This window comes from Sarcophilus harrisii, chromosome 5 (genome assembly GCF_902635505.1).
Source record: "Sarcophilus harrisii chromosome 5, mSarHar1.11, whole genome shotgun sequence".
Lineage (NCBI taxonomy): Eukaryota > Metazoa > Chordata > Mammalia > Dasyuromorphia > Dasyuridae > Sarcophilus > Sarcophilus harrisii.
Genome location: NC_045430.1, coordinates 103,012,078 through 103,035,630, shown reverse-complemented (window position 1 = coordinate 103,035,630; position 23,553 = coordinate 103,012,078). Strand labels below are relative to the sequence as shown.

The 23,553-nt window shown below is 37.4% G+C and overlaps 1 protein-coding gene across 3 annotated transcripts in view; it reads right to left on the bottom strand.

Annotated features, from left to right (window-relative positions):
• The window catches only part of ETV6 (ETS variant transcription factor 6), a 305,038-nt gene that overhangs the window by 68,230 nt on the left and 213,255 nt on the right, over positions 1-23,553 (bottom strand). For all 3 annotated transcript variants that reach the window (XR_004229489.1, XM_012550761.3, XM_012550762.3), the window contains exon 3: positions 15,610-15,774. Coding sequence is in view for 2 of the 3 variants with exons in the window: in XM_012550761.3 (XP_012406215.1) it covers positions 15,610-15,774 (165 nt within the window). In the remaining variant the exon portion in view is untranslated. The remainder of the gene's footprint in view (positions 1-15,609; positions 15,775-23,553) is intronic.

Here is a 23,553-nt window from a genome sequence, read left to right as displayed (position 1 = left end):
GTCTTTGTATTTTGATCACTATTAATACATGTCACTGTTGCCAGAGAAAGCTAAGGATTGAAAAATGCTGGAGTCATAATATCTGGATGTTTTCAGTGATTTCAGTAAAATGAGTTAGGAGAATAAGGCAAATATACTTTGTGAAGGGATTCAGGCTTAGTTCTTTAATTAAAATGTAGATATTTATATAAATTAGAGGGAACATAGAATAGAGTATAGGGGGCTGACCTTGGGGTCAAGGACCAAGGTTTGATTCTCACCTCTGACACAAACAACCTCTCAGTATCCCAGATCACCCTCTAAAACCATATTACAAATGAGTTGCTGAGACCTTGGGCATCATTTAGTTTAACTCCAATAACAATAGTAGTAGCAGCAGTAGGTGGTATCTTATATAAATTTACAAATGCTTTGTGAATAAATAGTACCTAACTTAATAGCAGACAGAACAATGATGAAATAAGATGCAAAAAAATAGTCCAGATGAATGGACTTAGTTTTAGGGTTTTTTTTTTTTTTTTTTTAAATTAAAATTCGCCCACTGCTCTATTTCTTTTTGGCTTAACAATTTCTTTCTGGTTCTTGGATGACTGACATAGTGTCAGCTTGTATTTTGTTTTTCTATAGTTATACTTCTGCTTTATTTTGGTGGTTTTCAGGATAGAAAGAACCACTGAATTAAAAAAAATTTACATTAATTAAAATGAATAACTTCATAAAGAATGATTTCAATTAGGGAATTCATTTCAGAAGGCTGAGAGGCAAGGAACATAAATACACTGCTTTTAAGAAACGCTCAACTCCTCCAGCAATTAAAGAAGCAAGCTTGCTGTAGTCTCTAAAAGAGAAAAAAAGGAGCTATTGAGGCCTGATTTTCAAACTTATGGATCAAGGAGCAGTTTAAATGAAATATGAGGAAAGCTTAGAGGTGAGAAAGGGAAGCATTACCTTTATGAATACTACTTCTCACTTCCTTCCCCTACCCCCACATATACCCATATGCATATACATGCATGTACATGGGCAAAAGAACATATATACATGAGTGTATAGTATGTACATACATAGGTATACACGTATATATAGACATATACACACAATCACATATACATAAAATGCACAGGCAAAAGAGCATATATACACACACACATATATACATGCACATGTACAAAAAATTGCCATAGGCAAAAGAGCGTATATACACATATATATAAAAATACATACATATATACAGCATGGATAAAGGAAAGATCACTGAGTTTGGAGTCAAAAGACCTATGTTAAATACCATTTCAGCCACTTAACTTTTACATATCACTTAAGCTTTGAGGTCTCTGTTTCCTCATCTATAAAATAAAATGGAAGAATTCAAAGCATTTAAGTGCCTTCTAGCACCAAATATATGATATTATTTTTAACAATGATATTGATTACACTGAAAATGTTCCAGTTTTTTCTTCCTTAGAACACATCTTCCTGGCTTAGTGGAAGTAGCATTTTCCCCTATGATTCCTTCACTTTTTTTGATGGTACTTTTCTACACTGTCATTATTCTATATTTTTGATTTAATACTTTTCTATACTTTCTATAGCCTGCTTTCAGGCTGGTCTAGAAAAATGTTGAACTTCCTCAGCTAGGAGATATACTAATGAACATGGGAGCCAAGTGGAGAAGGCTCGTTTCCCTTCTATGGTTGAGGAAAATGATTAATGGTATCACTAACTCTTGAATATATCCCAATTGGAGTATGGCAGCAATGAACCCACAGGAAGAAGCCCTAAATCAACTAGGTAGCTATACACACATTAAAAAACAAAACAAAACATGACAAAAACTTCTCATTTCTTCCTATAGAATCTTCCCTATAAAATACCCAACAAGTCTCTGTTTTGAAACCTTCAGTAATGGAGGCTTAGTAACTCTTGAAGCTGGCCACTCCATACTGAAATTGTCAGGCAGTTTTTTTTTTTTTTTCTTTTATTAAATCAAAATCTACTGCTCTTGGGTTTGCTTTCTGGGGACAAACAGAGCATATCAGATCTTTCTTCAAATAACTTGAAGATAGCAGTTATTTCTCTTATGATCTCCACTCTGTTTCAGCCACTCATGAACAGGGTGGGAGAGGAGTAATAGCATTCTAAAACTCCACAATCTGACTCCAATCTTGTATTTTTCCATCCTCTAATCCCATTCCCAACTCCCCATTACTATCTTTAGTGCATTTTGCATCCTAGGCCTTCTCGTCTATCTTCATACTCTTTTCCCTGGTGATTCCTTTTCAGTCTATGATTTCAACTTCCTCTTTCATAGTGTTGATTCCCAAACTTAATTCTGCTATTCTCTGTCTCCTATCTTACCCTACCTCAGCTCCAATCAAATTACAAATGTCTGCTGGACAGTTCCATCGACATGTCTGGCTAACTATTCAATAGGTCTAACATCGCACTTGTCTTTATTCTGTAAACTACCCCTTCTAACTACATTTTTGATTTCTATTAGTAGTAGTACAATGGTCTCATTGTACTACTCCTAGGATTTTTAATATTTGCATAATCTATTGATTCTTCCTTGTCTCTTATTTCATATATCCTATTAGTTGGAATTCTTTTTTTTCTACCTCTGCAATAAATCTCTCATCTAGTATTTACTTACTCTCCATTCTCACTATGAACACCCTCATTCAGGAATCCATCCTCTTACAAAAACCTTATTCTACACTCTTCCAATTCAAACTCCTCAACACTGAGCAATATGGAATTATGCCTAGATTTCTCCCATCCCTATATTATGTATACATATGCATATATATAATATGTAAATATATATTATTCATGTATTTGTTGTTTTTTCTTCAATTTATATTATAATTGATCTGTTATATAACAGATGTGATCTGTTATAGCTCTCTGTGCATTCTGAGCAAAGCAAGCGCACTGAACTTTTGGTTAAGATCAAGGGTAGTGACCTCCTGTCAATCTCTTCTTCAGGTCTTTCATCATTCTAAACCTTACTCCAGTTTCTCAATGGCCTCCCTAAAATATTTCGCCCCAAATGAATGTATGGGAGACCTACCATGCCCTCTACAAATGTGCTTTTCTTACTGTGAGCTCCATTGGGCATTCTTGGCCCTCCCCTCACGCAGCTGACTCAGATTGGGTTTGCAGTCCACTAACAAACCCAGATCTTTTAAAATATAAACTGTCACCCAATTAACACCTCCCCCCCAACTTGTGAAGTTGATTTAATGAATCTAAGGGTGGGAGTTTATATTTATCCTTCTTATATCGCCTGAGATCTGGCCCATTGTTCTAGAATCCAGATTACTGAGGTCTCCTTTATCAGGATCTCAATCAACTCTGTGTTCCCGGCAGGTGTAATCACCAGGCCATTTATACCTGCATTAAAAAATGTCCAACAAGAAATGGCTAAAAGCGCCTCCCTGGAGGCACTGCAGGGGCCCGCTCGGGGCTGGGGCTGAGGGCAATCTGTTAGGTACCGTTCCTTGGCTGGGGGCACTCAACCAGGTCTAAATGCTGCACTAATAGTACCATCATCGGGGTCCCTTTTATCCATTTTAATTTATATGAGGAGAAACACTGTCAAGTACTTTCCTTCTAGCCATAGTATTCATGGCCTTTTTTCATTCAATTTCCAACTCAACTGTTTTTTTGTTTTTTGTTTTTAATAGCCTTTTATTTACAGGTTATATGCATGGGTAACTTTACAGCACTAACAATTGCCAAGCCTCTTGTTCCAATTTTTCACCTCTTACCCCCCACCCCCTCCCCCAGATGGCAGGATGACCAGTAGGTGTTAAATATATTAAAATATAAATTAGATACACAATAAGTATACATGACCAAAACATTATTTTGCTGTACAAAAAGAATCAGACTCTGAAATATTGTACAATTAGCCTGTGAAGGAAATCAAAAATGCAGGTGGGCATAAATATAGGGATTGGGAGTTCAATGTAATGGTTTTTACCGACTCAACTGTTCAAATGAATCTGTGACTGTCATTCCAGCAGCCCAGAGGACAACTATCCTGCCCATCCCGATCTTCCCCAAGGCGTTCCCTATTGAGGGCCTGGAATGTTCTGGGAGCCTGCCTTGATGTCCCCTGTAAAATCTTAGAGCCCACAAGAGACTCATATTTCCTCACTTCTCCCCCCCCCCCCCAATCCAACACGCATTTATTAAATGCTTACTACTGACCGCATGCGCCAGGCACTGTGCTGACAAAAATCAAACAGCCCTGTGCTTCCCTCGCAGACCCCCCTCCTGATGTGGGATGGGGCACAAAGACAAGTAAATGCAAAATAATTAACATCATAAATTCTTCTCCTTGAAGATACATCAATTGATTCCATTGTGGGTCTAAGAAAAAAGCTGTTCAAACGACGCTTTCATTAGAGACACATATTAACCACATGAGCTAGAAATTCTGGCAAAAGACTCAAAAAAACCCTCCAACAAAGGTAGGTTATTGCTTTCTTTAAAGAGATTTATAATCATTAATTATTTAGTCCATATAAACTCCCCCTAAGATGGCTGCATCTTATCATTCCCATCTGAGATGACACACAGCAGGGTGATTTGCTCAAGGTTACACAGCATGCCAATGGCAGAATCCAATCTACTTTAGCCCCGTCTTTTGTTGCATGTATAATAAAGAAGGGACTGCTCTATAATACAGACTGGTCACCTTACTGTCAACTGCAATGAGACTTCAAGAACCTTCAAGGATAGTGTATATGTGTGTATGCAATGTGTGCATATATGTGTGTCTGGGTGTATACACACATCGATATATTATACACATATATACCTGATGGCTGCCCCAATGTTTACTTCATAACTCAAAGTCACTCCTTAAAACCTTTTTCGGGTGGGGAGATCCCTGCAAATGAAAATCAAATGGACTTGAGAACATTCTTTAACACAGCTCCCCCTGCCCCAATTTTGTATGTGTCTTCCCTTCTAGATGGGCTTCTTACAACAAATTGTTGCATTTTCTTTTCTTATCCATTCTGCCAATCTCTTTCATCTGACTGGATTGTTTCAAACATTCACATTTAAGATCATGATCGTTAGGCTAGTAAATGTTCCCCACTTATTTCTTTTGTTCTGATTTTTGTCTCATTCTTTTAAGTCAGCATCTTGTCTCTGTGACTAGTTTTGCTTCCTCTACCTTTGTTTTGGCCTTTTCCTCGTTTTCCCATCTACTTCAGTTTCACCTGCCCTTGCCTTTGCCCAAATGCTCATTTTTAAAATGTTGGCTCCTTTATCTGTCTCTTGCTCTTGTGATCTTTTCCTATATTTCCCTTTGCCCCCAGCTTAGTTTACACAATGTTCTTTTATCCTAACATCTGTGCCAAACTCTCATTTACTTAGCTCCTCAGTACTCCTCCTCCTCTGTGGCCTATTCTGAATCCCACTCTCCAGCTCAATGATCACATCTTTGGTGTGTTCTTCTCTGTGTCATGCAGGAGGGCAGAGGATCTGAAAAGCAAGATTTGAACTCCATCCACTATCCCACTTCTAGGGCCAACACTTGCAGATCTATCTCCTTCATCCTTGTTCTACCGCGTCTCACTCCAAGAAAATCAGTCTGCGAAGGTTCAATGCTGACTGGTTATGAGATAGGACTCACTTTGTGTTCCAAGTCACCAGGACCAGCTGTAGCCACTGCCCACACCACGGTCACTCACCACTCCTACGGGAAACTCTATTCCTCCTCTATCACTATATTGATCTCGGTGGTGTGTGTGTGTGTGAGAGACAGAGGGAAAAGTAATAATAATCAATAACCAGAAAAAGTGGTCTCCTCATGGGCAACTTCCTTCTAGACAAAGCCCAGCACATGGCCTTTTCCCACTCTGGGGAGTGCTCTTTAAGGTGCTCTTTCCTCTTCCCACAGACTACCTCTGCTCCCCCGATCCCCCCACTTCTTTTATCAACCACCAACTACAGTGGTCTTGTGGAGAAAGCGAAATCCTGTGATGGCGAGTGATATGAGAAGACCCAGGAGAACACTATACACAGTAACAGCAACATTGTGTAATGATCAACTTAGCTCTTCCCAGCAATACAGGGATCCAAGACAATTCTAATAAACTTAAGACGGAGGACACCATCTGCATCCATAGAGAGAGACTTTTGGGAGACAGGATGTGGATCAGGATATACTGTTTTCACCTTTTTTTTTCCCTTTGCTTTTTCTTTCTTGTGTTTTTTTTTTTCCTTTTGTTCTGATTTTCTTTCACAGAATGATTTAAAATGACAGATATGTTTGGAATGGTTGTGCATATGCATCCTGTATTGGATTTGCTTGGTGTTGGGGTGTTGGGGTGAGGGTGGAGAAAGGTAAAGGAGAGGGGGAAAAAAGGGGAATAAAATCTTGCAGGATTGAGTGTTGAGGACTGTATTTGCATGTGGTTGCCTCAGTTTCCTCACCTGTAGAATGAATTGAAGAAGGAACATGGCAAACATCTTTGCCAAGACCCCAAATAGGGTCATGAAGAGTTGGACATGACTAGTGGACAACAACAGATAGCTTCTTATCTAGAGCATTTTTCACCGAGCCAGCTCTTTGTAGTAGATAAGTAAAAGAAAGGAAATAACCATATATACATACACTTGTTCTGGGTGCAAAAGTTTAAAAAAAAAAAAAAAGACATAATAAAGTGACAAAAACAAAACATCACCAAGCCTTTAACAAGACTTTTTTTCTGAGGAATGAAGGCAGGGCAGGTTGGGTGGAGAACTATAAAGAGATAAAGAACTACAAAAAGATTAAAACTACCTGGAATAATTCAAATTCAAAGTAGTGGAATAAACTCCTTGAGATTTGATGCTAATTTTTCATCTCATTTTTTTAAATATTTAAGTTACATTTTATTTTTTACTTCAATATCTATCATGAGCATTCTGGGCATTCTTCATCCCTTGTCATCCGTTTACTCTTGTCCCAGGATTTTCTGGCATCCTTAAATCAATAAATCAACAAAAGTTGATAGATTGTAAGAATGGAAAGGCTTTTCATAAACCTTGGACAGGGGACCAAGGGGATTTATCATCTGTCCCGCCTCAGAATTCTGAAGTCCAAGAAGCCTTGTTACTGAGTCCTCCCTGGGCAACATGATCTGAGCTACTGCCAGTGTCTATCTAAAGACTGATGGTTCTTGCCATCCACCCTGCTGATACTGTCTCCCTCAATAAGTGTGAGCTCCTTGAGGGCAAGAACTCTTTTTTTTTTTTTTTGAGGAGAAAGTTCATCTTCAACATCTCAGTGTTTGGTATGTCCTAGGTGCTCAATAAGCATTCTTTCATTCATTTATTCATCCAACCATTCATCTACATTGGGGATACATTATTTCTGCTGCAGCTCCCATTCCCCCAAGTACCAGATTCTCTGACTCTTGCCATCCTTTTACCAACAGACTCTGAGGTTGCATCTTACCAGGGCCAAGATGAGGCAGCCAATTCAAAAACGACTCCATCGGATCCTTGACTGAAATGAGTTGGGAAATGCTACATGCAGAAAAAGCTGGGATGTTTTCAACACAACATCAAAGAAAAAGGGACAAGTGAAATCTGACGGGCATGAAACAGGAAGGTGGTAGGGAAGGTTAGCAGCACAAAAGAGTGTGTACCATTACGATGAGATCCTCTCTTCCCTTAAAGACAGAGTAAGGCCCAGCACAAATTAAAGACCAGAAAATTAAAAGATAGGACCATTAAAAAGTAGGAATATTTAACAATTAGTCACATTTGTATTGCCTGACTTCACATGATTGTTGGGAGGCAACTGATTTGCAAACCTTACGGCACCAAGAAAGTGAATTCATTATAAATTTATGTGTGTTCTTTATTCATTCAGATGGTAGATCTCTAAGTTCATTCTATAGAAACTATACATCAGATAACTGAATGCATTAATATAAACACAATGTGGTAGGTTCTTTATTTATGAGTCTTCTAGCCAGACTACTTAAAATTAGTCAGAAACAGGAGGATGTATCTTAACAAAAATTATTATGGAAACCTTTGGCCATAAAATGATTGCCTAGTCTCTTAAATACTAGATAGAATTAGTTTTTCTCCCAGTTGATTCTAGCTTAATATTAGATTTCTAAGTTTAACTCATATAGATTGATCGATTGATATATTTTGCATGTATATATGTGTATGTATGTGTTTGTGTGCATACACATACAAGTATATAAGTAAGTGGCACCACAATGGATAGAACCCTGGACCTGGAGTCAGAATACCTGGGCTCAAATGTGACCTCAGGCTGTGTGAGCATCTACGATTTACTTGCTATCTGTCTCAGTTTCCTCATCTATAAAATGGGTGTAATAATACCCCAGGATTGTTGTGACAATCAAATGGGACAGCATATGTAAACTATAAACCACCATATAAATACTAGCTACTATCTATTTAAATTACATTTGTCCCTTCTCTAAGTAAATATCACAATTTTTTGTCATCTTATCATCTATCCCCAAATTACACACTATACTGATCAATTCTAAATTGATCATACTCAGGTAACTAAGTAGTACAGAGGATAAAGAGCTGAACTTGGAGTCAAAGATCTGAGATACCTGAGCAAATCATCTAATCTTTGCTTCCATCTTCACACTGGTATAAATGGGGATAATAAGAGCATCTATCTTGCATAATATTTGTAAAGTTCTTTGTAAAACTTAAAGTGATATGAAAAAGGCTCTCATTATTATCAGTAGTACTAGTATTGTTATCGCTACTAAAGAAAATTTCCAATTGATAGTCAAACAATGAAATGTTCCACCCAGTGATCATCTAGCAATCTTGCTCTTTATTTCTAGACATTCTCGTTTATTCACTATTACAATTAGAAGTGACTGAAAAGGGATGGTCCTAACTATATGAGAAAATAATTTGGAATGTTGTGAGAAAAGTAACTAACTTCACAACCTTTGAGAAAGATACCATTTCTGGGCACGCACCCTAACAAAAGCAGAAAGCCTTCATATATGCCAAAATATTCATAGCATCACTTTTTGTGATAGCAGTCCTCACCCCTAAGTATAAGAAATAAGAAGTATGCATCAATTGGGGAATGGGTGAATAATTTATGCATATGAATGCTGTGGAATGTTATTGTGCCATATGAAATAATGGTATGAGCCAATGGTATGAGTTTTTCAGTTAGGGTCTAGGTAAGAATCAGGATGGAACTATTAAAAGAACTACAAGAACAGTTGAGAAGTTTGTTAAAAAGAAATAATGAAGACATAAGGAAAGAAAGTAGAACTCAAAAAAAATCTGAAAAGATAAAGGACACTGAAGTTTTGAAAAAAAGATGAAAAATGTAAAACAAGGAAACTCTTTAAATAGCAATGGCAAAAGCATAACACAAAAATGCAGAGATGAAATAATAAGTATTGGAGCAAAGAAAAAAAACTAGAATAATTCCAAGAACTGAAATTTCCACAAACCAAACCACTGGATCTAGAAGCTAAAGCTCAGAGAGATAGTCTGGGAATTATTGGCCTCCTAGAAAAAAAATTCTAAATTTCATAAAATCATAAGAGAAAACTTCCTGGGAGTACCGGAATTACAGGGCAGATCAATATAATTGATTGGAGGCTGTCAGAGAAGAACCTCAGACTTAACCTAAAAATATGGTTGCTTAGTTTCAGAATTTCTGGGTCAAAGAAAGTCTAACAAGTTGCTAGGAGAAGACAGTTCACTTACTAAAGAATGCTAATTTGAATTGTACAATATTCACTGATGAAGAGAAATGAAAGAAAGCATGAAATGTAATATACCAAAAAAAAAAAAAAAAGCAAAGGAAAATAGTTTACATCAAAGGATAACCTAATGCACAAAGCTAAGCATGCTTGTTACATGAGGGGAAAAAATGCTTTCAACAGAATTAATGATTTCTAGCTATTCTTTTTTGAGAAAAATGAAGGCAAGTGGAGTCTTTGAAATGCTAACTCAGTGGATAACTCCCCCCCCCCCTTAATATAGGAAAAGGAGACCAAACAGTACAATGACTCATTGCTCATATGCTGCAAATAAGAAACAAGATTATTATTCCTAAGAATTCTCATCTAAATTCTCAAGATCATTCAGGGAATAAAAAGAGTATACCTCTGGATTAATCTTAGTATGGGTGATTAAATGTCTTTAGTACTTTTTAATGCAGGATAGCACAGGTAGAGGACATGCAAACAAAGAATGAGCAGGGGGATGCAAGGGAAGCATCAAGACCTTCGGAAGCCTTATGAAACACATTCATTTGGGCTAAGCAAGGACAATGTAAAATAAAAAAAGATATCACTAAAAGTAGCTCTGTGACTGAGGCTGGCAAGGGGGAGTTTGAGATTTAGCATTAGATAGGACTTCAGAGCGGTTGAGCAAAAAGATTGGGATTAAATTACTTCAAATAAAGCAAGCTATAGATGCAAGGGATTGATTTTTTTTTAAAGACAAATTTATTTAAATCTCAACTGATAAGTGAATGGTATTGAGGAAGAGAGGGGATAAGATTATTTATAACATACAAATTTCATGTAAGTAGTGTTAATTTTTGAAAACCAATGTAACAGGATTGGATGGAGGAAAAAAAAATTCACAGTAAAAATCTTGCCTGTTAATGGACTATGCTATCCTCAAATTTAAAGGGAACTGAAATAAACCTACCATATTAAGAGTTGTTACCCAGTAGACAAATGGTCAAAGGAGAAGCAGTTTTAAAAAGAAATGCCATCTGTTAACAACAACTATCCGAAAAATTATTCAAAATAAGTATTTTGGAAAAATGTAAATAAAAATAGGAATTTGTAAAAATGGCTCAAGATGGGAAAATCCAACGATGGAGGAACTATCCAAAGATAAGCATGTTATTTCACTGCAGTTAGAACTGAAAATTAATCCAAATATTATGAAAAATAATGTAAAAAAAAAAAGGTTAAATTGCTCATGAGAGAATCCACTATATCTATATATATATATTTATATAGATAGCATTACATACATGTAAATGTATATGTATGTATGTATATGTATGTATATAAAGATTGTAACATTAAATGTAACATTTAATTGTAACATTAAAATGTAACAAGTCGACTAGAATGTACGAATTGGTACTGTACTGTTCAAGCATTCTCTCTGTTAATAACTGCTGAACTACAGAAATGGTCAGTGACATGCTTTATCAATTATACCCTACCTTCTGTGCACTGTCCCCATTAGATCAAATTTGTCAGGTGTGCTGGACTAAGAGCCAGAAGGTCTCTTCCAGGCCTTGAGATGCGATGATTCTACAAGGCAGTTTTATTTTAAATTCTTCAGGGAATATACTTTGTTTGGGGGAGGGAGGGAGGAGTGGATTAAAGAGAGCTTCAGCATTAGTTGGGAAGTATGTATCAAAGCAAAATATTTCCATTAAAAAAAGAATAAAGGGAAACGGATGGCATTTCTCCTTAAGAGGGAAAGAAACCAGGACATTTCAATGGATTCTTCTGTTAGATGTGGGTGGTATTGGAATCCCCAGTATAATGTCGCTCTTTATCAATCTGGTCAATGAATATGTAGTTCAGTCTCTAAAATATTTGTGTTTCTGGAAAATTAACATTATAAAATTATAATTTGTCAGTCCTGAATATTTTCTTTCTCTAGCATACAGGACTATGTTAGGACAGTTAAATTGTGCAACACTAGGCTTAGAGACAGGAAAACCTGAGTTCAAATGTGACTCTCAGAGGTTGACCAGCAGTATAATCCTGAACAAGTCATTTAATCTCTGTCTGCTTTGGTCTCCTTACCTATTAAAAAAAAAAAAAAACGGGGATAATAGTAGCACCTCTCTCCAAGGATTGTTATGAGGATGAGATGAGATATTTGTAAAGTGCTTTGCAAATTTTAAACTGTCTCATAAATGCTAGAAATTACGATTATCTCTGTTTAGAAAACAGAGCCAGTTTCTCTGAGTGCTCTGGTGTGATGCGACACTCAACAAAAACTTATCAAAGGACTACTGTCAATGCAAACTATGTTACAGCAGTGTCTTCCTCTCCAGTCTCTCCCCTTTTAACTCATGCTAAGCCAGACTACTTCAATCATAAATCAATAAATCTAAGATCTCACTGATACAGATACTTGCTCCAATGATTCAGCTTATCACCATCCATGCTTCCTGGTCACTGAATTAGTGTTATTATCAGAGCCAACAGGAATGGCCAAAAAGGGAATTGTAAGATGCCCTATTCATTATTTACTACATTTAATAGCAATTACTCTCTAAATGAGTGTTTTGGGGTTTTTTGGGTGGGGGTAGGTAGGTGGGTGGTAGTGGGGAGTGTTAAATTAGCCCCTGCACTAAGGGGGAAACAGCCTATGTATCCCAATGATGGTTTTTTTTGGAAGCATATTCAGTATGGCCAGTAGAGGTCTCAGGAAAGCTGGAGATGGAGGTGCTCTGGTTCTTTGTCTTGAGTTGGATTTCCAAAAGCTTTCCCAGCAGCCAAGAGGCCTGCAGACTCAGACCACATTGGGGGGAATGAAGAGGATGTTGGCGGTTATCAGATGGTGGGTGGGGATTGCAATGCCATGGGCAACTCATTAGCTTTCCCTTTCTACCCAGAAAAAAGTTTCATCTCTGATGCATATTAGGGACACTTCAAGTTTCCATCTGTAAAGAATTCCAGGCCAGTGAATGGCCAGAAAGGATGGAAATTATAGGATCAGAATATCCAACTTTCTCGTCTCTCCTCAGGATGGGGAAATTTGTTACCTACCAGGACTAAGGGCTATTTTCTGTGACTCTGTTTGAGTTGAGATGAACATTATCTTTGAAACCATTATTTCTGGAGACCCAATGGGATCCTCAATAGTTTAAGAGCATAAGGCAAAATAGTGGGAAGTAAAAAAAATCAAATAGGAAAGTAGGAAAATAAACCATCATTATCCTAACTTATCTTTAACTAACTAGACCACAACCAACCAAGGGAAATGGCCTTGAGGAATGTTCTTAGGTAAAAAGAGCTTTTGCCGAAGGAGCTTAGGGCTTTTCGAAGGGTGCATTTTCTAGGAAGCAGTGCCAATTTAATCCCAAAGGAAGAAGAGCATTTGCAGTTATGAAAATTCTAAGTAAAGATGTTCTTTCATAAGATATAAAAAGGGGTATGACAAGTACAAACTAGATATCATGGAATACATTGTATGGTCATATTTTAGTTGATCTTGATATTGCCATGTTCCCCCCCCCCAAAAACACTCTTTTTTCAGAATTTGCAATAGCTCTCTCTACTGCCTTATGCATATATTTGTCCTTTTGACTTTTAAGGTGCATCAAATTCTGACCCCACCCTACTTATCCATCCCTTCCCATTATTTCTCAACATGTTCTTTCTACTTTCACTATCTAGGTCCTTCCTATACTCTATGTTAATACCTCCCTTGTCTTTGCTCATATTATTCCCTTTGTCTGAAGGACCCTTCCTTCTCTTGCCATGAAGCCATCTCTGACTGGTTCAGCACATCATATAACAGAAGATGACAATATCATAGAATTGAACACTTGTTCTCAAATTCTTTCAGGTGTTAGTTTTATGTCCAACTAAGGCTTTTATGTCCTTGATAACAGCACCAGCTAATCTTGGACTGTATCTCCCAGGATATCTAGTAAAGGGCCAAGTACAAAATGCACGCTCCAGAAACATATTCCTATTCGGTGGGGACATTGACTGGGGGTATGGCTGGCTCCCGTCCTTTGCTCAGCTTTGCTTACAGGTCGGTTGCTTTAGCCGAAGGGAGTGACATGGATAAGGATGGAGGGAAAAGAATGTATGGATTGGTCTCAGGAGGAAGGGGAAATCAGATTCCCACTCTGCTTCATCTTTAGTACCTCCTGTCATACTCAGGAAGGAAAGCATCTCTAAACTTTTGCATCAAATTCGATAGAAATCCTTTTCAAATATGTTTCATTTTACATCAGTTGTTTTATTTAAATGATTTTGCTAGAAGACTGAAAATACCTGTTTGATCCATACTTTTCCAAACAGCTCTGCAACTATTATTCCAAGTATTTCTTCAGTACTAGGGAGAATTATTTTCATTTCTATTTTAGGAAAGTATCTTACAAAGAACTATCTGTGTGACCTTAGGCACATTTTTGGCCCTACAATTCCTCGTTTTTAAATAAGAGATGGCCTCCAAAGCTAGGCTGAGCTCAAAATATACATGCACCTTCTATATATATTCTGTGTATACTTATATTCTACTGTCACCCATATACATGTCTTGTTTCCCTAATTAGCATGTTAGCTTACCAAGGGAAGGGATTGTTTCATGCTTCTTGTATATCCAGTACTGGCTGACATTCTATAGGGGCTTAGTAAACGCTCACAGACTGATTGCTAAGGGGATTTCTTAGATGTGGAATTCTTTTTGGTTGCATATAAATATATATATATATATGTTTTATAATATTATGTTTATATATACATATATATAAATATATAAATATAATATATATATATATATATATATATATAAATAAAATAAAATATTTCTTATACTTCTGAGCTTCATATAGCTTGAATAGTCTGAGTAACAGTGCTTAGCATGGCAAGTCTGCATGCTGTGTTGTGAACTTTCCAGGGAATATAAACATCTTGGGAAATCTCCCCTTCACCATGCCCCCATACCCAACTCCCTGGGCCAAATATTGGAAAAGCAGGAGATATCAGGCTCCTTATTCCTATCTTGTCTCATGGGGTAAGAGGTTTAATTTCAATGATGTTTGGCTTGTTCCCATTTCTGGGAAGCAGCCAGGAGCAAAACAGATTTTAAGATAACTTCAGCCCACTTTAATTTGTGTCTAAGAGCATAAATACTAATGCAAGACTGATTATCATGTTTTGATTCCAGGTAAGTTTTGTCCAGGATAATTTAGAAAAACTAGCTGAAAAAATAACATGACTTTCCTACACTTTACAAGCCGGCACTGCACTAGAATGATTATTTTAATGACACATGGCCTTGATGCTTCTTAGGATATCATCTTTTTGGTTATTCAATAGCTCATCAGATTTACATCAGGTTTCCTTAGATGGTGTTACAAAGATTAAAGTTCCAGGGACTAGAATTTCAGAAAATGTACTGAATTTTAAGAAAAGAAAATTAGAGACTATTTAAAGGTTCAGCCTTATTGCTTTTGCAGGGCCATTTGCATCCACTGAATAGCCTCTGACTTGTTTCTTGCAACCTAAATCCTCCATGGTTGACTTTGATCTAATTTTCTCTATTTTGACTTTTCCTTCTAGCAAGGAATGTATAAAATTCTTTAGCTTCTTAGATCTAAACTCTATATCTTTCCAGTCTTGATTTTTCCCCCCCAGATTATAAGCTCTCTAGCATACTTTTCTCTCCTTCTACTTTGAGGAATCAGCTCTTTTTTGGGGTGGGCTAAATACCATTGTTTTTCATGTTTGATGATAACTTTACTATGGGTCATGGATGGGTGTGGCAGCAAAGACCAAGTCATGACTCAACCTCCCTTTAGCACTGTGAACCTGCCAAGCGTCATGAACCTCTCACCTGAATGAGGAGACCTATATCGAAAGTCCTCTTTGGTCAGCAGCAGGAGAGCTTTTCCATTCATTTCAAATGTGTTGCTGTCAATTGGCCTTAGAGAAAATTCATTTTCAGCCCACTTAAGCCATTGGGCTACGTCATCCCTGCTCCAGTAAACTGGCTGCAAACCTATGGGGAGAGAAAGAAGCATATATGAGATCCTTTCAGTTAAATAACTGACATAATTAATGTTTATATTAGCTTTCACATTTTGAAAAGGCCTTATATATATTACTCCATTCATTCTGCTTATCAAGCAGACCTTCATGTCTGCATCAAGCAGATGCTGTGAGATAGGGAACAATAGGCATCATTATCCCCATTTTAAAAATGAGGAAATTGAATCTCAAAAGGCTAAGTGATTAATCTCCTTTCCTCCCTCCCAAAAAGTGACTTTCTAGATAGTGTGTAAATGTATAACTCTCCATTCACATGTGGTCTCAACTGATAGAATGCAAGCTGCTCAAGGACAGGGACTGCTTACTTTTTGTTCTCTTTATATCTCTAGTGTCTAAATAATATATTTATTTATTTATTACCCAGGCCATTCCCAGTCATAAAATCTGAATCCCAAGTATTGCACTATACCTTGAAGACAGATTCTCAAAAAGGAGAACTTTTTCAAGGTAGATATTTTCTATGTTTGGAGAGCTTTTAGGAAAGGAAAAATCCAGCTGTCATCCCTCCCTTCCCTCCTCCTCTTAGTCAGTCCCTAATTCTGGCTGGAAAAAGTCTAGCTGCTTTAATAGTTACACCATGTTTATGTCAAGGAGTCAGACAATGGGAAATATTTTCCTTTCTACCTCTAGAATATAAATGCCAAGTCCAGGAGCTCAGGAACTAGTGAAATGAAGAGTCATTTATCTTCATAGACTTCCCTGTCCAGGAAACTGGTTTAGTCTCAGTTCTACTCCTGCGGCTCAGGTTTGTTCTCAGGTAGCTTTGTTGTGGTCCGAGGAACACAGACTGAAAGTGGCACTAAGCTGAAGAACATCTCAGAACTGATCGAGAGATATCCTAGGATTCTCAACCTTGTGAACTTGTGGCTTTTAAAAAATAATTTCTGACAACTTTATTTCAATACAATTACTTTCCTTTGTAATTTGATGTATTTTATTTTATGCATTTAAAAACACGATTCCAAGGAGTCTTTAGGTGTCACCAGATGGCCAAAGGAGCCCATGACACTCAGGAGAAGTTAAGAACCCCTGTTCTAGAGAGTGAAACATCGATAGCTAGCCCAGACCCCCTAACACTACAGATCAAAGTGGGATCTGTAACCCAAATTAGACCAGCCTCTGAGAATGAAAGGGCAGAAATAGGGGCATCTGCATAATCTTATCAGACATTGGAATTTTTTTTGTTGAAAATAATTTGTTCCATTGCTGACACCAAAAGTAGATTTGGGGTAATATTTTGGGGTGAGGGCAAAAGCAAGTCTCTGCAAATGGAGTTGCTGCTGCTTCTGCACTTCTTTATCCCAAAGCTGTAGCTTGAGGAGGACTAACTGGCTCCTTCCGACCCTGGGAAAGTATGTGGCCTTAGCACACTGTGGGGGAAGATTAGTTTTATAGACATATAGACAGATGTAGATACATCTACAGAGACAAATATCATTGATATATATATATCAATCACAGTAGTTACTTTGATAAAGGGTAACGACAAGTAGCTGTTATTTAAATAAATATACACTTGCACATGTGCATGTATACCCATATATTCTCTCCCCAAGCACCCCCACCTTAGATTGGACCTTTTACAATAACTTTCCATAAAATAGTTTCTACATTTGAGAAAGTGGTAGCTGTTACCAAGGCTTGGCTGTAACATACCATTACTGTGAGCTGGGCTCTTTAGAACCTGATGCTGAAGGTCATGGAATTGTCCCCATAAGGATCTACCACCTTTGCACAGAGAAATATGGTCTTCAGTCATGAACTGAACTCTCACCTGTCGCTAGTGATTCAAGAGTGCTATTACTACTCATAAGGAACTGTGGCTGGTTCAGAAAAGCCATTCAAGGTTGTTGTAAAGCTAAGAGGGGATCAACAGCATTGTCTTTTTAAATGGAGACCAACAGTGGACTCACTGCAAAAAAAGAATTGTTTTAATTCTTCTCCTTTCTCTAAAGGAATGCAATTACATTTATGTCTTTTGTGAAAATATGAAGTTCAAATTAAGGTAAAGAGAGAGAGAAGTTCCTGGTAGCAAGTGACCAGTAAAGTGGAAAGAATAAGATTAGAAACTGGAAAGACAATGGTCTAAACTCACTAAAAAGTGACAGTGCCAGAGCAGATACAGAAGTGAATCCAGATCGGGAGAGGAAATGAGAGTAAAATTATGAAGTACCGGGGAGGGCAAGCTGAAATGCAGGAAGGAGCATGTGCTGGGAGTGGGAAGGCAAGTGGTGATTTGAGGTTCTGTACATTCTGTGGAAGAAAATACTCATGAGTAATCTTCTCCCTAAATATAGGAGTCGCATACACCAAACAAGCTGGCAGTTAATAACAACAAAATTTCTGTCCACTTCCCATTAGTTTCTCCCACAGCCAAGCCACTGCAGTGACCAACAGAGTCAAATGGAAATCCCCGTCAGGACTGAGTAGAATGTTTTCAAGTTATTAGCAAAGATAGACTGGGCTTCCATTAACAGTTGGTGTAATTTTTAGGTTTGTTCAAGATAGATGTGCATATGGAAGCTCTATCCTGGGGTCCTCAAACTTTTTAAATAGGGGGCCAGTTCACTGTCCCTTAGACTATTGAAGGGCCAAACTACAGTAAAAACAAAAACTTTGTTTTGTGGGCCTTTAAATAAAGAAACTTGATAACCCTGGGTGAAGGGGATAAATGTCCTCAGCTGCTGCATTTGGCCCACAGGCCGTAGTTTGAGGACCCCTGCGTCTATGCTGTTCATTTGTTTTTTAGTCATATCTGACTCTTCATGACCACACATTTGGGATTTTCTTAGACCAAAAAAAAAATAAAAAACCTGGAAACAGTTTGCCATTTCTTTTCCCAACTCATTTTACAGATAAGGAAACCGAGGTACATTTGAATGACTTACAAAAGTCATACAGCTAGTAAAATCTAAGGCCAGATTTGAACTCTGAAAGATAAGTTTTCCTGATTCCAGAACCAGTGTTCGATCTACTGTGCCATCTAGTTGCACACATGGCACATATATGTAGCATGTGTGTACATGTGTGTAGAATCCTATATTTATAGCTTGTGTGTTCATGCAAACATATATACATTCATGTAATCTTTACATGGGATTCTTTTCTTGCCCCCTCTTCCTGACTTTCTGAACCCCCAAAACCAGACATGTTATGTACACATATGGGACACATATGTAAAACATGTGTTTGCATAAATATATTTGCAGGTGTGTATTTTCATACATACACATAAACACACACATAATCTTTACATAAGATTCTTCTCTTGCCCCCTCTTCCTGACTTTCTGAACTTCAAAACTGCACACATTTATGTACACACATGATACATATATATAAAATATATTTGTAGACGTGTATATTCATTCAAACATATGTGTATATTCCTCACTTTCTGGACTTCAAAAATCGTGCCCATCTACTGGTACTTTCTTCAAGGTGTAGAACCTTTTCACCCTGAAACATTTTGCCACCCCCATGGCCTGCTCCCCATGGAATATCCATCTGCAAAGCCCACCCTCCTTTTCCTAGGGCTGAGTTCCTCCTGAAGCCTCTCTTTTGTATAGTGTTTTACTCCATTAAGATAAGGGCTGTCTTTTTACTTAAAATTATATGCCTAGTACTTAGGACAGTGTCTGACACATACTAAGGGCTTAATAAAGACCTGTTTCCTTCCTTCCATTCTTTTTTTTCCTATTCACAAACTGGACCTATATGACCAGTTGATGCAGAGACATTAATGATTTATTTCCATATTATTCTTTAAAGTGGTCCATTTCGGGAAGAAATCATCAACAGTTACACGCTGTACAAGTTCACACCATTGATCTTTGACAGGATTAGGAGAACTCAAAAGGCTACATCCCTTATTTTTTTTTAGGATGAGAGAATCATTTAGCTGGAGAGAATTTGAGAGATTATCCTGATGGACTTTTATAGCAAAACTTTATCAGTGAAATAAAAGACAGGGCAGTGCTTCTGCCTTTCTAATTAAGGAAAGAGCATCCTTTCCTCATATAATAATAGCTAGTGCTTCTGCGGTGCTTTAAGGCCCACAAATGTGTATTATCCCCTTGATGTATCCCCTTGATCTTTCTAATGTAATCTGGACGTGCTTCAGCCAAAGGGGACAGCTGCCATTCTCCAACCACCCCTGCAGCAGATTCCTATACCCTGAATGCCCTTCAGTGGAATGGTAGCTTTGCCAGGAGTCCCACACATCCTTCCAGGTCCATCTCAAAGGCCCTTTTCTCTTCTGAATGCTCACAGTATTTAGAACCTCTGTTACTGTTCACATGCTACTTGAAATTGTCACTTCACCTCTCATGGTTTCATCCCCATCGTCTCAATGGCTGCTATTAATCATCTGAGACAAGGTTTGTCCATCAAGCCTCATGGTAACAGGGTTTTGGATGGGCACCTGATCTGTATTTACTGACCTGAAATGAATCTTTGAAAAAATAAAATGAGGAGACTTGGAAAGTTTTCAAAGTAAACCAAGAAGAAATTTAGAATTTGTATGGATTGAGCAGTCTCTGTCTACGTGTGAATGGAAGGTAAGGAGAGGTCAATCCTATAAATGCGGCCCAGAAATAAAGTTCTTCCAAAAATATTGATTCCCCTCCTCATTACCTTTGCCATTCTCCTCCTCTACCTATCCAAATGCAAATCTCTATTCCCCAAGCTCCACAGGCTGATTTTCTCCAAATAATGTAAAAATCCTACTAAAGTTAGTAGAACTTTTATATACTGAACAACATATATTTATGACATAAACAGGGCTACAAAGACTGTTTTAAGTCGATAAATATAGGTAGCAACTCTTTGGCTCCCCATATTCCACTGTCGCCAAGCCCTGTCAATTCTACCTTCATAACTTTTCTTGTATGTGTCCCCTCTCTCCTCTAATAGGAGGTTTTCCTTATGGAGCAGACTCTCCTCACCTCAAACCTAGACTGCTGTTTAGTCTCCTTAAGACTTTCCCTACTCCAGTCCGTCTTCTATTCAGCTCTCATACTGATCTTAGGTCTGATCATTTGCTTCCCTCCATCCTTATTCAATCAACTCCAGTAGCTTTCTATCATCTCCACAATCAAATATAAATAAGTATTTTCACTGGTTGTCACCTATGTATAGAATGCTCTTCTGCTCATCTCTTGGTTTCTCATGTAATACAGACAATATTATCCTTGTGATTTTGCCATCTCCCACAAGTGTTAGCTTTTCATGATACAGAACTCTAAAATCCCTTTATTAAATTATGTTCTCCTGTCTCTCTCCCAGATCTCTGAAAGACAGATCTTTATCTACTTTACCTCTTTTCCTATTTCCTTATCCTTAGCTCCTAAAGGGACTTTCACTCTTCCACAATCAGGCTTCTAACCTCATCCTACTGCTACAGCTCTCATCAAATTACTAATAATCTTTTAATTAATAAACCTAGAGGCACTATCTTAATCCTCACTCTTCTTGATTTAATTGGCAAAATCACTTGTTATAGGTTCTATAGTTTATGATAGAATCTAGTCCTGCTGATGGAGGTTAGATAATTAGATGATGAATTATCACAAAAGGCTAAGTAATAAGCCTTATATAGACTAAGACTTTGAAAGAGAAGTCCACTCAATATGCTTTTCTGCAGTGAAGCATTTACTTTAGTACCATGAATGCAATATAATTCAAGTTCCTATTTGTTTTTATAGTGACATGATTCAGAGGAAAAAATAAAGGAAACAGGATAACTGACTCCCCCCATCCCTCATCCCTTGTTTTGTCTTCCTCCCTCCTCCACAAATACCTTGTCACTTTGGGCGGAAAGAGGAAGTAAAAAGAAAACTTAACTGAGAAGTGGGCTAAGCTTCCTCAGAAATAGGGGAATGTTATTATTAAAGTCATCAGAGAACTACAGTCTTATTTATCTCAGTTTTTGCACCAATGCATACATACATTTGCAATACAAATTCCTCAATTGTTATGAAAGAGAAATCATAAATAATGAGTAAACCAGTTCATAAAGACTGATTAGTCACTAGTCAATATCACTACTAGGTTTATCAAAGAAAAGGGAAAAGGAGTCCTATAGACAAAACTATTTATAGTACTTTTTGTTGTACAAAGAACTAGAAACCATGGGGATGCTCAGTGATTTTCAGAATGAATTATGATATACAAATGTAATGTAATACAATTGTCCTGTATAAATAATAAGATAATTTCAAAGAAGCTTGGAAAGAATTGCATGTACTAATCAAGAGAAAAACAAATAGAAACAGAACAATCTGTGTGACAACAAAACTATAAAGATAAATGACTCTGTAAAACTTAAAAGAACTTGGTTCAATCGAATGACCAGTCAGGAATACAGAGAACTAATGATGAAGCACATTATCCATCTCCTCACAGAGAGATGAGAGGTTCTGCATTCAGAATAAGATAACTCTTCAAAAATATAACCAATGCAGAAATTTCTTTTGCTTGACTACATATATTTGTTACAAGGCTTTGGATATTCTCCTCTTTTTTGATTTCAAATGTTTCCATTTTTTTTAATTAAAAAAAAAGAGACTAATCACTGGTAGAGTACTTCAATTTTATAAATGATGAAGTCTTTCTGTAGTCAAAGAAAAATGATACTAACAATTCAAAAATTGTAAATGTTGCCTAAGACACATAATGACAATTTAGGATATTCCCTATATAGGTGGAGAGGAAGACAAGTCTTATTCTCAAAGTTATTAAATTTTATACTCAAAAAAAGGCCAACTGTTGAGAAAAAAAGCATTATGAAAATGAGATAAACAAGCAGAAAATTTTTCTTAAACAGGTTTAATCAGGATCTTTAGATTGCCAATGGAAAGTAGGTGTAAGAACACCAATTTAAAGTCTTCAGTGCGGTACTGAAAACATAACAATCCTACTTGATTTTCATGTTCCACAAAATCCATACTGTCAGCTGAGCAGATGTGAAAAGAATAAGAATGAATGAATGTTTCTTTCTTTCTTTCTTTCCTTTCCTTTTCTTTTTTTTTTTTTCTTTTCAAGTTCTCATGGTCATCTCTTGTGCCGGCCATGGTCTGCAGCAAACTCCGCTGCTAAGTGTAACAAGAGTAAAACTCATTTTCATTCTGGATGGGAATCTGATCTTCCCAGTCACTGGCATGTGACAGACCCTTCTTTGTGAAGCTGGTTTTCCTCCATTTCACTTCCTTACAGGTCCCTCTTTATTGCTCCGGATCTGACAAAGCCAACAGCTTTTCACAGCAGAGGAGATAGGGCTGGTGGCGTCACCGGGTTGAGGGAAACGACCCAAGAATACTTGAGAGGAAGGAAGGAGACCGAAAGTAGAATTCACCTTCTAAAGCGTTACCATTTCAGACCAAGGGAAATGGGAGGCAGCCCTTGGCAAGGGCATAGAAGCTTTCTTCTGAAATGGCCTTCTTTGGAAACCTCTCTTCCTTCTTCGTCTTGTCCATCTCCTCGGAGAGTGATTCAGTTTTCTTAAAAGGCTGATGTTGGCTGCCTTGTTATGTGCTGAATCAACGTTCCTGCTGAAGAGATGCTGATTAAGCCCCGTGAGGGGCAAGGCCCATTGTGGCCATGGAGGCAGGATGAAATCACTGAATGCAGCTGCTGATGCCTCAGGGGGGAAAATAAATAAATAAAAGTCTCCTATTTAAAGATAACTTTGCATGTGTGTAAGCATGTGTCATAGATTTTATTTCTCATCC